Genomic DNA, 16,229 nt, shown 5'->3' with positions numbered 1-16,229 from the left:
CCAAGTAGCTGGTACTACAGGAGTGTGCCACCAAACCTCGCTAATTTTTAAATTTTTTGTAGAGACAGGGTCTCACTTTGTTGTCCAGGCTGTGCTTTGTTGCCCAGGAGTTTCACTCTGTTGCCCAGGCTGGTCTGTAACTCCTGGGCTGAAGTGATCCTCCCACCTTGGATTCCCAAAGTGCTGGGATTACAGGCATGAACCACTGAGCCTGGCCTGGCTTTCTTGAAGATGCCAAACATCTACCTTATTCCCAGAAATGTTTATTAAATTGTAATCTATAGAAAAGAGATTATCCCAAGGAGAAGAAAGGAAAGGAGAAACAGGATGCTAATTTTTTTTTACTGTAATCCCTTTCAGATATGTTCTTATTTACTTCTTTTTCAAATTTCTTGTAGAGATATATTCTTTTTTTTTTTTTTTTTTTTGAGACGGAGTCTTGCTCTGTCGCCCGGGCTGGAGTGCAGTGGCCGGATCTCAGCTCACTGCAAGCTCCGCCTCCCGGGTTTAGGCCATTCTCCTGCTTCAGCCTCCGGAATTTACTCCTTTTTCAAATTTCTTGTGGAGACAGTGTCTCACTCTGACATCCAACTCAGGCTGGAGTGCAGTGGCGTGATCTTGGTTCACTGCAGTCTTGACCTCCTGGGCTCAAGCAATCCTCCTACCTCAGTTTCCTGACAAGGTAGGACTACAGATGTGTGCCACCATAGCCAACAAATGTTTTTAGTTTTAAATTTTATTTTTTTTGTAGAGATGGGGTCCCGCTATGTTGCCCAGGCTGGTCCCAAACTCCTGGCCTCCAGCGATTCTCCCACTTCAGCCTCCCAAAACACTGGGATTACAGGTGTCAGCCACCAAGCCCGGTCCACACCACATTTCTTTGGGAAAATTCTAAGAACTAATAATTATTTACTTACTTATTTATGTATTTCTCCTGTTGCCTGTATAACTGCAGAATAAGAGCTAATATTAACAGAGTGCTTACTATCTACCAGGCTCTCATCTAAGCTCTTTACCCATAGGAGCTCACTTAATCCTTGAAACAACTTTCGTAGACAGCTACTGTTGTTACTCACATTTTAAAGAAGGGGACACCGAGGCATAGAGAAGTTAGCAAACTTGCCTAAGGCCATATAACTACTAAGTGATGAATCTGGATATTAAAACTCTGGTACTATGGCACCAGGATCCACATTCTTAAGCTTTGAACCTCTTCTCAACTAGAAATAGAAACTCAGCCCAGCTCAGTAGCTCACACCTGTAATCCCAACACTTTGGGAGGCCGAGATGGGTGGATCACCTGAGGTCAGGAGTTCAAGACCAGCCTGGCCAACATGGTGAAACCCTGTCTCTACTAAAAATACAAAAGTTAGCCAGCCATGGTGGCGAGCACCTGTAATCCCAGCTACTTGGGAGGCTGAGGCAAGAGAATCACTTGAACCGGGAGGTGGAGATTGCAGTGGGCCAAGATTGCGCCACTCCTCTCTAGCCTGGGCGATAAGAGTGAAACTCTGTCTCAAACACACACACACACACACACACACACACACACACATACACACACACACACAAGAAAAGAAAAGAAACAAACTCATTCTTTTCTATACCATCTAACTACTGACCCACTGGTATCTGAACCCATACTCTCTGCTCTTCCTTCTTGTTACTCTGGATGAAGTATCTCTGCTACTATCAAAAGTCAACCTTTGCACTTGGGCTTGGGGTCTCAGTCTTTTCCTTTCTTTCTTTTTTTGTATTTTATTCCAGTGTTTTGCCAACACAAAAAGTGGTCTCAATCTTATGAAGGGCTTCACTGCTGCTATTCTCTCTTTTCTCTAGGATGTCCCCAGTTTTTCCCTCTCTTGAAAATCAGGAAAATAATATTCTCTAGTGTCTTCAATCTAAATAATAATTTTAAAAAAGGACAAAGAAAGCCCTTCCCTGACCACACCTCCGTTTCCAGTTAGTGCCTCATCTTTTAGTTTCCTTTTTAGCTCTTTCTCTTGATATTTGCAGGGCTGGCTTTTTCTTATCCTCCATATCTAAATTTAAAGCCACTTCCTAAGAGGCCTGCCCTGACCACCCAGTATAAATCAGCTACCCATTGACTTCCTATTAAAATAATTTATTAAATTATTTGCAGTGTTAATCAATATTGGATATTTTTCTTGTTTACTTGTTTAGTGCTTGCTTTCATCACAGAATTTAAGCTCTGAGACAGCTTATTCACTGCTGTATTCCCAGGACCTCCAACAGTGTCTAGATATAGTAGGTGGTCAATCAATCCTTTCTTTTTTCTTTTTTTTTTTTTTTGTGAGATAGAATCTGGTTCTGTCACCCAGGCTGCAGTGCAGTGGTGCAATCTCGGCTCACTGCAACCTCTGCCTCCCAGGTTCAAGAGATTCTTGTGCCTCAGCTAGGACTACAGGGTGCACCACCACACCCTGATAATTTTTGTATATTTAGTAGAGACGGGGTTTCAACACGTTGGCCAGGCTGGTCTCGAACGCCTGACCTCAAGTGATCTGCCTGCCTCAGCCCCCCAGAGTGCTGGGATTACAGGCGCGAGCCACATGCCTGGCCAATAAATACTTAAATTGCCCTCGTTGGGTGTTAGTGATCTATCCCTACTTCTTTGACCTTGTCTCCCACCACTTTCTCCTTGGCTCACTGCTCCACGCACACTGACCTCCTTGCTGAACCCTCAAGATGCCACGCTCACTCCTAAAATCTGGTCTTTGCATTTGCTATTCCTTCGTCTTGGAAGGCCCTTCCACCAGGCTCCCTCCTTCACTTTCTTCAGCTCTTTGCTTAAAAGTTACCTTTTCATTCAGGCCTTCCCTGTTTGGGAATTTAAAATAGCAGTCCCAACGCTCTCTCCTTCCTTGCTTATGTTTTTCTCCATAGCATTTATGATTTTTTAATGTGTGATATAATTTACTATTTATTTTACCATTCCTCTCACCTGTCATGAAGGCTCTGTTGTATTCCCAATGCCTAGAAGAATGCCTAGCACAAAACAGCGAATATTTATTAAATGAATGGATTTGTGGAATGAATGCATAAATGAATATCAGATATGAAATCTTTTGGAAGTGGCCCGTAAAATTATTTATTAATATGTTCATAATCTTTTTTCTTTAATCCCATGATAGATTATAAATAATCTTAATAACAGTATTCACGTTTGCATTCTCGCATCCCTGGCATGGAGTCGTACACACAATAGGCGCCCAAAGAAAGCGTGTTTGGCTTGATCGCTGGAGCATCCGCCGGCACCGCCCAGGACCCGCCCCGCCCCCTGTAGCCCCGCCCCCCGCATGCTGAATGCCATATAGGCGAGTGACGTCAGGCCGTTTGTTGTCATTGGCGGCTCCCAAGATGGCGTCCATCATGGAAGGGCCGCTGAGCAAATGGACTAACGTGATGAAGGGCTGGCAGTACCGTTGGTTTGTGCTGGACTACAATGCAGGACTGCTCTCCTACTACACGGTGAGTCCTTGAAGGGCACAGCTCCAGGCGCCTCGGGGCCGCGTTTCCTGGGTGGAGGTGGGGGACCGGGGTTTTAGGTGGCTGAGTTGAGATTGCTAGTCTGGGGGTGCCGCCGTACGAGAGGGTTCCCTTGTTGGGGAGGGTTTTACGTCTCGGATAGCCAATGAGGGTGAGGGAGAGAGGGGCGCAGCCAATAAATAAAAACTAGCTGTCTGATTTATGGGTTGGGGGTGAGCCAAGTTTCTTTTTTAGGGTCCGCTGTTAAGCGATAGTGGGGTCCGGCATGGTTGTGAGTGGGTAAGGGTGGTCGTAGTCATGGCTTAAAAGGTCCAGTCGTGCGGTTCATGCCGTCTTCCTATGTTGTCGTGGATTTTACACTGTCCCACCAGGCCCGGTAGCCGGCCGCACCCCTTACCTTCCCTCCAGGGATTGAAGAGCTCTGCGTCCTCGGAAGAGTGACCGGAGGAGCCGGGACAGGTCCAAAGGTGACCGGCCCTCGGGCAACACCAGGGGGTCCGAAATCCCTCCAGTCGGTTCAGGTTGTGTGTCTCATTCAAGGGACGCACCCCTCTATTTAGCGGGAGGCGAGCTCAAACGACGCCTTAACTTTTGAGAGCCGAGGATTTCCTACACGCGAGTCTCTTGTCGGCGAAGAGAGACAAGGGATAGTGCAGTGTCCTCTTATATTCTGGGTTCAGGGCTTCACTGTTAACATGAGTTGGTGGCCATGGACAAGTAGATGAATTGCTATGAATCTTATGTGGTTTTTTGTTTTGCTTTGTTGTGTGTGTGTGTGTGTTTGTGCGTGTGTGTGTGTGTGTGTGTGTGGTTTTTTGTTTTTGAGACGGAGTCTCGCCCTGTCGCCCAGGCTGGCGTGCAGTGGCATAATCTCAGCTCGCTGCAACCTCTGCCTCCCGGGTTCAAGCGATTCTCTTGCCTCTGCCTCCCGAGTAGCTGGGATCACAGGCATGCGCCACCACACCCGGCTAATTCTTGTATTTTTGGTAGAGACGGGGTTTCACCATGTTGGCCAGGCTGGTCTTGAATTCCTGACCTCAGGTATTCCGCCCGCCTCGGCCTCCCAAAGTGCTGGGATTACAGACGTGAGCCACCACGTCCGGCCTTGAATCTTATGTTTTGACTATCCCCTCCACCCTCATCGCATTCGATATGGAGGATGGGTGGTATTAGGGAGGTAACTTACTTGGAAAGGTACTTTCTCCGAATGGTGTGTAGTTAACGATAGATGATATGAGGGAAGAAAATACTTAAAAGGACAAAATAGAATGCCCACAAAGCTTTAGAAAATAATAGAAGACAGAAAGAAAAACATATGATTATGGAAGAAGGGTTAATGTTGATGAGAGAAAGGGGACACTGAATTTATTTGTTCATTTAAAAAATATCATTGAGCTGCTATGTACGTTTTCATGCCAGCAAGAATCAACAGTAATAAAGACATTTACTGTTCCTCTTCTCTGGAGCTTATATAGTAGCTTAGTGAGTCCTTTAATTCATTTCACTCCTAATGACTCTGCAAGGTGGTTATTCATTATCTCCATTTAATATCCCCAGTAAGAGTTTTGAAATCTGAGGCTCCAGGCTTTTAAAACAATTTGCCCAACATCACATAGCACTTAAGTGACCGAATCAGGTTACCAAATTATTGACTTTTTCTACTAAACTTCACTTTCACTACAGGAAGGAGAAAGGTGTTAAGTTGTGAGTTACTAAAGGCAGGCTTGCAAAAGTGAAAGTATTACTTTCATCATCCTTCAACTGTCAGCTTTCTTTCTTTACATAGTTTTAAAGGGAAAAAAAGACTAAACCTTAATGAGTCTTAAACACATTGTTCAAGGTTGTCTTTAGGTAGACATGAAAGAGAGGCAACTGAATATTATATCCTGAAAACTCTGGAATTAATGAAAGCCATGGTTTAGATAAAGGAAAAGTAATAATGGGGTTTCAGTAGATGTGATAATCAGAAAATCCCATAAACCCTATTCAAGATAGAGTGATTTCAGTGAGTGGCACTATGCAGTTAAGTTACTTTACAAATCCCAAATTTGTGTGGATCTGAATCTAGGACCATACTGGAGAGGCCCCCAAGCTGAGGTTCTTGGGAATGCCTAGCCCAGAAAGAATCTTCCTTTTCCTCTTTTCTTCCTTTCATGTATCCTTTTCCGCTTTGTTGCCGTTTTAGTTTTGAATACTTGGACAAATATTTCCTTTCTTACTGGCTAAATATAGGGTTTAAAAAAAATACTTTTCCCCCCTCAATACTTATCCTTCTTTTTGAGACTAGATTCCCTAAAACATTATCCTTGCCAGAGGAGGGAAGTATTGTATTTCTCACTAATGACTGTTTAGAATATTTTTTTTCTTTTCTAGTTCTTTGATATTAAAGTATTTGCTTACAGAGAAACAACAGACAATTGTTGTACCATCTTGTGAAAATAAAATGATACCCAATCTCAAATTAGAGGAGGTCTAGTAAAGATGGGAAAAGGTTAGATATTTATTTAAAACGGAAGGTAGGAGACATATTGGATATTGGCAGTGAATTCTACACACATGACATTATTTCAGTCCATTCGGATTCTAAAGGATTTGAAGGTACATATTATTGATTTGCATGTGGCTAATAACTTGGAGCCACATCTTCCAGGAAGAATATGTGAATTAATTGTGTAGCCTTCCAAGCAAGGCAGTAAATAGCATACCTTTATTTCTTGTTTCCAAAATCGCTTGACTTGTAGTCTGTCTCTGTGGTTGTTAATATATTCTAGGGTGGTCCTGAAAACCCTGAACTAAACTAGAGTGACCTTGTTTTAGAGTTGGCCTTACTGAGAATTGTTATTGAGATAATCTCAGGATTGGGTTAGGATCATTGCGATTGCTGTGAACTGAATAGATTTACACAAACCTCACTTCAGCCTGTGTCCTCACCAGACTTGGTATCAGGGGATGGAATGGTCTTTATTCTTTTCTTTCGTTTCATAATTTCTTTTGTTTTAATAATCTGTGAGTCTTTAGTTTTTGAAAAAAGAGCTTGTTATATTTTTATTCTGCCCAATACAGGAACAGGGAAACTGATTATTTCCTTTAGGAAAGTAGATTTGGGCACTCTTTTCAGCTCTAGCTTGCTCTCTCTTATTAGAAATCTAATATGCTATAATTCATTCAGCAAGCACTTATTTAGGGCTGACTATAACAGGCATTGTACTATATGTGATAGGAGTGCAAGCATGAAGGGGAAGTAATTCTCCCATGTAGGAACTCACAGTCTAGCAGAGCAAATACCTAAACATCATTTCAAAGCAATATGCCAAATTCTGCAATAGAAAAAAGAACCAAGTACTGTGGGAACATTGCCTGGAAAAGGCCAGAGAGACATTTGGGCTGAGACTAAAAGGATAAAGGTAGAAGAGACGAAGGACATTTCAGGTAATGGGAAAGGATATGCACAGATTGGGAAGCTTGAGAACAAAAGGTGCATTAAGAGAATATTGAGAATTTCTAAGCAGCTCTAGTATTAAGGTGTGTGTGGAAGGTAACAGGAGATTATGTCCAGAAGGTATTTGGAGCCATGAGGTCAGGCCTGGGGATGAAGATCTGTTGGAATATAGCACATAATTTATTAGTTGAATTTTTATTAGATGAAATGGCCAGGGAGAGCTAAGGATATAAATTTGGGAACACTATGTGAGCAACCAATTGTTTATGTGGCTCATAATCACAAAAGAAGATGTGGAAGGAAGGAAAATTGGGGGAGGTATAGATCTATGAGGAGTTGAAAGTTTAGAAAGTTAGAGGAGTTTGTGCCTTTTGTTAATTTATGAAAGGTTACTGAGTACCTACTGTGTGCTGGGCACTTTGTTAGGAAGTGGGGTTAAAGTGGCAAATAAGATGGAAATTGTTCATGCTCTCATGGTACCTATAAAATGTTGGGGGACATACCATATAAGAGCTGTGATAGAGGAAGCACAGGGGGATACATAGGTGGGCTGGCTACTTGACTCAGTCTTGGAGGGTTAGGAAAGGTTTCTTGGAGAAGCAGGTTTGTTATGACTTCAATGATGAGTAGAGATTAGCCATGTGAGCAAAAAGGGAAAAGTGCTTGAGACAAAGGGAATAAAAGTTTTTTGGAGGAGATAAGATTAAGCAGCTTGTCATTTCTGGAGGTTGGGCTGTGAGGTAGGTAGTAGTGAGAGATGAACTGGAGAGCTAAGCAGGAGGACAGATAATGAAAGGCTTTCTTGGCAAACCATGTTAAGGAATTTAAACTTTATCCCTAGGGCAGTGGAGAGTTATTTCAGTGTTGTAAGCACTTTTTATTATTATTGAAAAAACTTTTATAGAAATTAAAAAAATTTAAATCTATTTTATTTATTCATTTATTTTGAAACCAAGTTATAAGACGCGCTAATTTTGTATTTTTGGTAGAGATGGGGTTTCACCATGTTGCTGAACTTCTGGGCTCAAGCAGTCCACTTGCCTCAGCCTCCCAGAATGTTGGAATTACAGGCATGAGTCCCTGTGCCCAGCCTATTATAGAAAATTTTTAACATTCGGCCGGGCGCGGTGGCTCAAGCCTGTGATCCCAGCACTTTGGGAGGCCGAGACGGGCGGATTACGAGGTCAGAAGATCGAGACCATCCTGGCTAACACGGTGAAACCCCGTCTCTACTAAAAAATACAAAAAAAACTAGCCGGGCGAGGTGGCGGGCGCCTGTAGTCCCAGCTACTCGGGAGGCTGAGGCAGGAGAATGGCGTGAACCCGGGAGGCGGAGCTTGCACTGAGCTGAGATCGCGCCACTGCACTCCAGCCTGGGCGACAGAGCGAGACTCCGTCTCAAAAAAAAAAAAAGAAAATTTTTAACATTCATAAAAGTAAAGAGCACAGTAAAATGAATTCATTTCATCCAGCTTATACAAATACCAACAAATGGCCAATCTTGTTTTATTGGTACTCCCATTAACTCCTTCCTCCTCTATTGAATTATTTTAGAGCGGATCCCAGACAGCTGTATTATTTCTTTCTTTCTTTTTTTTTTTGAGACGGAGTCTCACTCCCTGGGCGCCCACAGGCTGGAGTGCAGTGGGCAGCCATCGTCCGGCTCAGCTGCAAGCTCCGCCTCCGGGTTCACGCCATTCTCGCTCCTGTCTCAGCATCCTGAGTAGCTGGGACTAGCCAGGCGCCCGCGCCACAACGGCCCGGCTAATTTTTTTGTATTTTTAATAGAGATGCGGGTTTCACCCGTGTTAAGCCCAGCGATGGTTCTCGATTTCCTGATCGTCGTGATCCGCACTGCCTCGGCTCCCCAAAGTGCTGGCTCTACAGGCGCAGGCGTGAGCCACCGCGCCCGGCGACACTGTATTATTTCTTTGTGAATATTTCAGTATGTGACCAGGCATGGTGGTTCACGCCTGTAATCCCAGCACTTTGGGAGGCCGAGGCAGGGAGATCACCTGAGGTAAGCAATTCAAGACTAGCCTGGCCAGCACTATCTCTGCTAAAAATACAAAAATTTGCTGGGGGCAGTGGCTGGCGCCAGTAATCCCAGCTACTTGGGAGACTGTGAATTCAGTCTCTCTGTTCAAGGAGAATCACTTGAAACGGAAGGTGGAGTTTGCAGTGAGCCGAGATGGTGCCACTGTACTCCATCCTGGGTGACAGAGCGAGATTCTGTCTCAAAAAAAAAGAAAGTTAAGGTACCTCTATTTTAAAGAATGTTATCAAAATACTTTTATTACAGCTAAGTAGTAGTATTTATTAATATCAAATATCCAGTCTGTTCAATTTCCTAGAATATCGCAAACATTCCTTCCTTACCAGTTGTTTTGAGTCAGAATTCCAAACAAGATCTGCATATAAAATTATAGAGTCTCTTTTAATCTCTAGTTCTGCCTCTTTTTTTCTTGGCAATTTATTTGTGTAAGACACCAGGTCATTTACTCTGTAGAATTTTCCACATTTTGGATTTTGTTGGAAGCATCATTTTGGTATGTTTAAACATGTTCCTTTGTCCTCTGTATTTCCTATATAAATTGATAATTTGAGCTGAAAGCTTAATCAAATTTATTTTGTTTCTTTTGGGCAAGAATACTATATAGGTGGAGCCTATCAAATCAAGAGGCATTTGATGTTAGCTTGTCTCTCTGTAGTGTTAAAATTGATCGATAGGTTCAGGTGAAATGTGTGTGTGTGTGTGTGTGTGTTTAAATATGGTTGCAGAGACGTAATCAAGAGGTCGCTTTTGATGGAATTTAGTGACTGGATGTGAGTGAAAGGGGAAGAGTCTGAAGACATGTAGGTTTTCAGCTTGAGCTGGATGAATGATAAAAAGGAAGATAGGAAGAACAGGTTGGGGGAGAGAAGTGGTTGCTTTGGGGCATGTTGAAATTGACATTAAGATGTGTTATAGCCTGGAGCTTAGGACAAAAATCTGGGCTGCATAGCCTCTTTATCAGTCAGTAAAACATAAAATAAATCTGGGCTGCAGATAAATATTAGTTTTTCTTTTATGGAGAGTTGAGAGAGTCAATAGAATAGAGATCTTTGGATAGGACTCTGGAAAATACAACTGGATTTAGTTATCTATTGCGTTATGACAGATTACTCCCAAAGGTAGCAACTTAAAACAACCGTTTGTTACCTCATAGTTTCCATGGGTCAGAACTTTGTGTTCTGGCTCAGGGTCTCTTATGAAGTTGTAATCAATATATTAGCCAGTGCTGCAGTCATCTGAAAGGCTTGACTGGAGCAGGAGGATCAGCTTCCACAATGACTCACATGGCTGTGATCAGAAAGCCGCAGTTCCTTGCTGGCTGTTGGAAGGTGGCCTCAGTTCCTCACCAGGTAGCCTCTCCGTTGAGCTGCTTAAGTGTCTTCATGACAGAGCAGCTGGCTCTGATCCAAGTGAGAGCAAAGAGGAAGCCTTTTATGACCTAGTCAGAGACCACCACTTCTGCCTTATTCTGTTCATTAGAAACAAGCCATTAAGTTCCACTCATGCTCCTGGGGATGAGAATTTCAGGCATGAGGAGGGGAATTAGGCTTTACCTTTTGAAAAGAATTTATGGACAGATTTTAAACCACCACAATCACAATTTAAGGGATTGGCAGAGGAAAAAAGCCTGCACAGGAGAGTGAAAAGGGATGCCAGAGATGTAAGAGAAAAACTAGAAGAATGTGGCAGTCATGAATGGCAAGGTGGAAGTAGTAAATTGGCTTGAATACTGCTGTAAGGATTAAATAGATGAGGTCTAAAGCATATCTATTGGATTTATCAACATCATTGATGTTCCTAGGAAGAGCAGTTTCCATGGAGTGGTAGGTATGGAATGTAGGTTGGAGTGGCTTGAAGAGTAAATAGGCAGGAAGTATATGAAGTGAATGGAGATTATTCAAGATGTTTCATTGTAGAAGGAGCAAAGAGGATATGGAATGTGGAATGAAGGGGAACAGTTTCTAAAATAGGAATATGCTTAAATGGTATAGGGATGGGAAGCAAGGTCCATGTTAAAAATGAGGATATAGTCAGGACACAAGGAATATAGTAAAGATTTAGGACTATGACACTGGGAACTGGAAAAAGGAATAGATAAGGAATAGCTAAATATGATTTGTTTAGTCATTACCCACAAATGTTTAACCCTCTTTCTTGATTTGTATTGCTTTTGGAGAGAGGGTTAGAAACTGAATTAGTAAGTTACCTGGGCTACTCAAGATATTCTTTGTAAAAGGAGTCGTTAGAGAAGTCATGTTCTTTGCTGTTAACACACTGTCTGGAAGAGACTTGTGATGACTTTGCATTTTAAAACCACTGCTAGTCAAAACACATTTAAGTGTTATTTGGCAGTCTTTAGCAATGTTTAGCAGATTATAAAAAAAAAATCTACCCTCTAATTCTTGGATTTTAGATTTTTGAATGGCTTAAATGTATATATTTCTCTTGCAAACATGTAAAAGAAGTAGTCTCAGATTCTCCTAGAAAGGTATCAGCACCACTCCCTTCAAATATTTAAAAGCAAATTTATTCTTTTCTAAGTAAACCATTCTTGAATATATCAAATATGGTTTTCTTGAGCTTATATATGGTACTTTTTGGTTTTTTTTTTTTTTGACGGAGTCTCTCTCCGTCACCCAGGCTGGAGTGCAGTGGCGCGATCTCCACTCACTGCCACCTCCACCTCGTGGGTTCAAGCAGTTCTTCTGTCTCAGCCACCTGAGTAGCTGGGGTTAAGGCGCCCACCACCACGCCCGGCTAATTTTTGTATTTTTAGTAGAGACGAGGTTTCACCATGTTGACCAGGCTGATCTTGAACTCCTGACCTCAGGTGATTCACCTGCCTCAGCCTCCCAAACTGCTGAGATTACAGGTGTGAGCCACCTCACCTGGCTATATGGTACCTTCTAATAGTCCAAATCTAATAGAGTAGCTTTAGAATTATAAAAGGAACAAAAGAAAAATTGTATCTAAATCTAAATGGGCCGGGTGTGGTGGCTCATGCCTGTAATCCCCCAGCACTTTGGGAGGTCGAGGCGGGCGGATCCCTTGAGGTCAGGAGTTTGAGACAAGCCTGACCAAAATGTGAAACCCCATCTCTACTAAAAATAAAAAAATTATCTGGGTGTGGTGGTGCACCTCTGTAATACCAGCTACTTGGGAGGCTGAGGCAGGAGAATCGCTTGAACCCAGAAGGCAGAACTCATGAGCCAAGATTGCGCCACTGCACTCTAGCCTGGGGGACAGAGTGAGTCTCAAAAAAATAAAAATAAAAAAATAAATAAAAATAAATATAAATCAAAACGCCCTGAAAAGACATAAAGAAACTCCCTAAGATAGTGAGTAGTATCAGTGGGAAGAATTATTTGGAAATTTTTTATCTTTTACTTTCCTTGAATACTTTAGATAGTCTTGATTTTTCCCTTTTCTGAGACTTCTGAACCTTTCTCATATAATTCTTTGGGGCATTAATCATTTTACATCTGCTACAATTAACATATCTCTAGTACATTCTCTATCTGTACAGCAAGCTTGTAAACCCTTGATGGCAGTACTGAACATTATTATCTTCAAGCCCTACAATGAGGCATATTATTCTCCTAGTGAATAGAATAATGAATGGCCCTTCAAATTCGAATTTTAGGTGAGTGAGATGCAGAAGGCTGTTTGGAATTCTTGTTTACACAGCCTTGTAAGTTTTACGGAATATACTAATAACAAATATGTATGTTTCCACAGTTTATGTAAAACCTGATTGAGTTTATATTAACTAGAGAGGTTTTTTGTTTAGTCATCCAGAGCCTGTGGAACTGTGTGTGATCTTTTGCTTCCTGTGTTGTAACAGATAAGCAGTCAATTCTTGCTTCTGTTGCAAGCAGTTTTCTTGGCGGTAATAATTTGTAGAAAGATGTAGAGTTGTTCTTAAATATGCCACTCCAAAAGTGGCAATTGTATGATTAGATTTTATTTTTTTAAATGTAATTTAATTTATTTTTAATTAATCTAGACCATGCCAGTTGGAAGGATTAGATTTTCAAATAGTTAGGTAATCCCGATCAAAACTATAACAGTGTACAAACGATTTAGATTAAGGATTGAATTTCTTTTACTTTTATAGAGAAATACAGACAAAGAAATGGCCACCCCAATCGATTGTTTTCCTTCTCATTTATTTAATTGTAAAGGATTATCTTCTTTTTTTTTTTTTAATGGGGTCTTACTCTGTCACCCAGGCTGGAGTGCAGTGGCATGATTTTGGCTCACTGCAACCTCCACCTCCAAGACTCAAAAATCCTCCCACCTCACCTCAGCCTCCTGAGTAGCTGGGACCATAGGCATGCACCACCACACGGGCTAACTTTTTGTATTTTTGGTAGATACGGGGTTTCACCATGTTGGCCAGGCTGGTCTCAAACTCCTGAGCTCAAGCAGTCCACCCTCTTCGGCTGCCCAAAGTGCTGTGATTATGACTGTGAGCCATTGCGTCCAGCCCAGGATTATTTTAAAAATGGAATTTTCTTGCAGAAGTTAAGTTTACATGTTACATGGGATCATATAAATGGAATTATATTCAAGGGAAGTGTTTCCGGGTATTCATAATTAATTTTTTTCTATTCACATGACAATGTTAAAATTATTATAAACGTTGATTGTCTATTTCTTGGAGTTTTGTTCCACTGAGGCCGCATGATAAGATTGTCTACTTATTTCTTGTATTTTATCTTAGTATTGTTATGGCACAGCTGGGTGAAAATACACTGGATAAAAATGTGATCTGTCATTCTGGCAGCTATCTCTTGTCTCACAATCCTCTTTTTTCCTCCATCACTCATTGGAGATGCCATGCTTACCAGAGACAGTGGTCCATTTGGTGGGAACACTCTCAACTCCTTGTTCTCCCACCTATTTTAATATATCTGTTTTCCTCTTTATTCTTGCTTTTACCTTTCCCTATCATAGTAGAAGAGGTAATCCTGTGTTCTGGGTTCCATTTGCTCACAAACTTTTCGGGATCTCAGTCTATAGATTTTCTCCTCTATTTGCTTTCTCTCCTCTCTCTATTTAACTTCTTCCTCACTACAGATTTTTGTTGTTTAAGAATATTATTATTGTGCAATATAACAAACAGTTGTAATCATTTTATACAGACATTTTTAGATAGCCTGTTGCTTTTTATTCTTTTTTTCCCCCCATGACCAGATCTCACTCTGTCACCCAGGCTGGAGTACAGTGTGCTATCACAGCTCACTGCAGCCTTGACCTCCCAGGCTTAAGCAATCCTCCTGCCTCAGCCTCCTGAGTAGTTGGGATTGCAGGCATGTGCCACCATACCAGGTAATTTTTGTATTTTTTTTTTTGGTAGAGTTAGGATCCCATTGTGTTGCCCAGGCTAGTCTTGAACTCCTGGACTCAAGTGATCCTCCTGCTTTGGCCTTCCAAAGTGCTGGGATTACAAGTGTGAGCCATGACACCTGGCCGTCTTTAATTTTGATGATGTCCAGTTTATCTGTTCTGCTGCTGCTTAGGCTTTTGGTGTCATATCTGAGAAATCATTGCTTAATCTAAAGTCACAAAGTTTCATATCTATGTTTACTTCTAAGAGTTATTTATTTTAGCTATAATGGGTAGGTCTGATCCATTTTTGTTGTTGGTCATGGTGTTTTTTGTTTATTTTGAGACAGGGTCTTTCTCTGTTGTCCGTCCTGGAGTGCAGTGGCACAATCACAGCTTATAGCAGTCTCAACCTCCGAGGCCAAGTGATCCTCCCACTTCAGCCTTCTGAGTAGCTGGGACTACAGGCTTGTGCCACCATGTGGGCTAATTTTTTAATTTGTAGAGGATGGGGTCTTGCCATGTTGCTCACACTGTTCTCCAACTCCTGGGTTGAAATGATCCTTCTGTCTCAGCCTCCCAAAGTACTGGGATTATATGTGTGAGCCACTACACCTGGCTAGTTTTTTTTTTTTTTTTTAATGGAATGAGGTAAGGGTCCATCTTTATTCTTTTGCATGTGGATATCCAGTTATCCGAGCATCATCTGTTGGAAAGACTTCTTTCTCCATTGAATTGTTTTGGCATTCTTGTTGACAGTTAACTGACCATAAATGTGAAGATTTGTATTTGGACTGTCAGTTCTATTCCATTGACTTACTTGTTTGTACTTACGCCAGTACTATACTGTCTCAATTACTGTAGCTTTGTAGTAAGTTCTGAAATTGGGAAATGTAAATCCTCTAACTTTCTTTGTTCTTTTTCAAGATAGTTTTGGCTATTCTGGATCCTTTGAATTTACATGTGAATTTTAGGATGGACTGGCTTTTTCATTAATGAATTAACATGTTCATCTCTCCTACACTGAAAAATGTTTCTCCTAATTCTGTTTTTTTCTGAAAATATCATCCTAACCTGTCTTCCTCAATATACATTTGTCTGTTGAAATCCCTGTCTCTGTTAGTACATCTTGTATTTACTCGACAGCATTCTTTTTTACCTTCACATTTCACCGAAAATTCCAGCAGAGGTCCCCAGTGATAGCTTTGTTGCTAAACCCAACGAGTGCTTTTTTTGCTCTTAATCTTAGCACTGTCTCTACAGTGTTTGATGACGTTAATTACTCTTTTACAGCTTTAAAAATGGTTTTACTGTTCTTGAAGAGATGACATTGTACTCTTAATTATTTTTCCACGACTGTACTAATGAAGGCCTCCTCTTAATTTTTTTTGGAAAGGACTATTGCAGTACTACTCTAAATTTTTAAAAGAAGAGTCAAACTATATAGTAGAAGGAAGAAAAGTCACACCTGAAATCCTACTTATCTGTGTTTTGGAGAATAGCTTTCCTAACAACTCTTTATGCACAAATACACATCTGTATGCTTTATATAAAATGGAATCATTTTATACATGATATTCTACAACCTAAAAGCATTTAAAAATTTTTCTGTGTAATTTAGTGTACCATTTTGTATTGTATTTCTTCAAGATGCAAATGAACAAAAGATAACATTTTTTCTTCATCTTTATTGAGTAAGATCTCAGTCATCTGGCTTTGGGAGATTAAAATTCCTACGCTGGCCTGGTGCAGTAGCTCATGCCTGTAATTTCAATACTTTGGGAGGCTGAGGTGGGAGAATTGCTTGAAGCCAGGAGGCGAAGGTTGCAGTAAGCTGAGATTGCACCACTGCACTCCAGCCTGGGCAACAGAGCGAGACTCCATCTCAAAAAA

At 41.3% G+C, this 16,229-nt stretch overlaps 1 protein-coding gene across 7 annotated transcripts in view; it reads left to right on the top strand.

Moving 5' to 3' along the window:
- Nucleotides 1–3,330: 3,330 nt before the first annotated feature.
- Nucleotides 3,331–16,229, top strand: part of OSBPL9 (oxysterol binding protein like 9) — a 176,195-nt gene continuing 163,296 nt past the window's right edge. For 2 of the 7 annotated variants that reach the window (XM_017875421.1, XM_017875422.1), the window contains exon 1: nucleotides 3,331–3,492. In XM_017875421.1, the coding sequence (XP_017730910.1) occupies nucleotides 3,382–3,492 (111 nt within the window). In that variant the 5' untranslated portion in view covers nucleotides 3,331–3,381. The remainder of the gene's footprint in view (nucleotides 3,493–16,229) is intronic. The other 5 variants (XM_017875420.1, XM_017875419.1, XM_017875427.1 and 2 more) reach the window with 4 other exon arrangements.

This window comes from Rhinopithecus bieti, unplaced genomic scaffold (assembly GCF_001698545.2).
Source record: "Rhinopithecus bieti isolate Rb0 unplaced genomic scaffold, ASM169854v2 scaffold_10017, whole genome shotgun sequence".
In the NCBI taxonomy this organism is placed as follows: domain Eukaryota; kingdom Metazoa; phylum Chordata; class Mammalia; order Primates; family Cercopithecidae; genus Rhinopithecus; species Rhinopithecus bieti.
The sequence above is the reverse complement of the archived record's forward strand: the minus strand, read 5'-3'. Positions and strand labels throughout refer to the sequence as shown.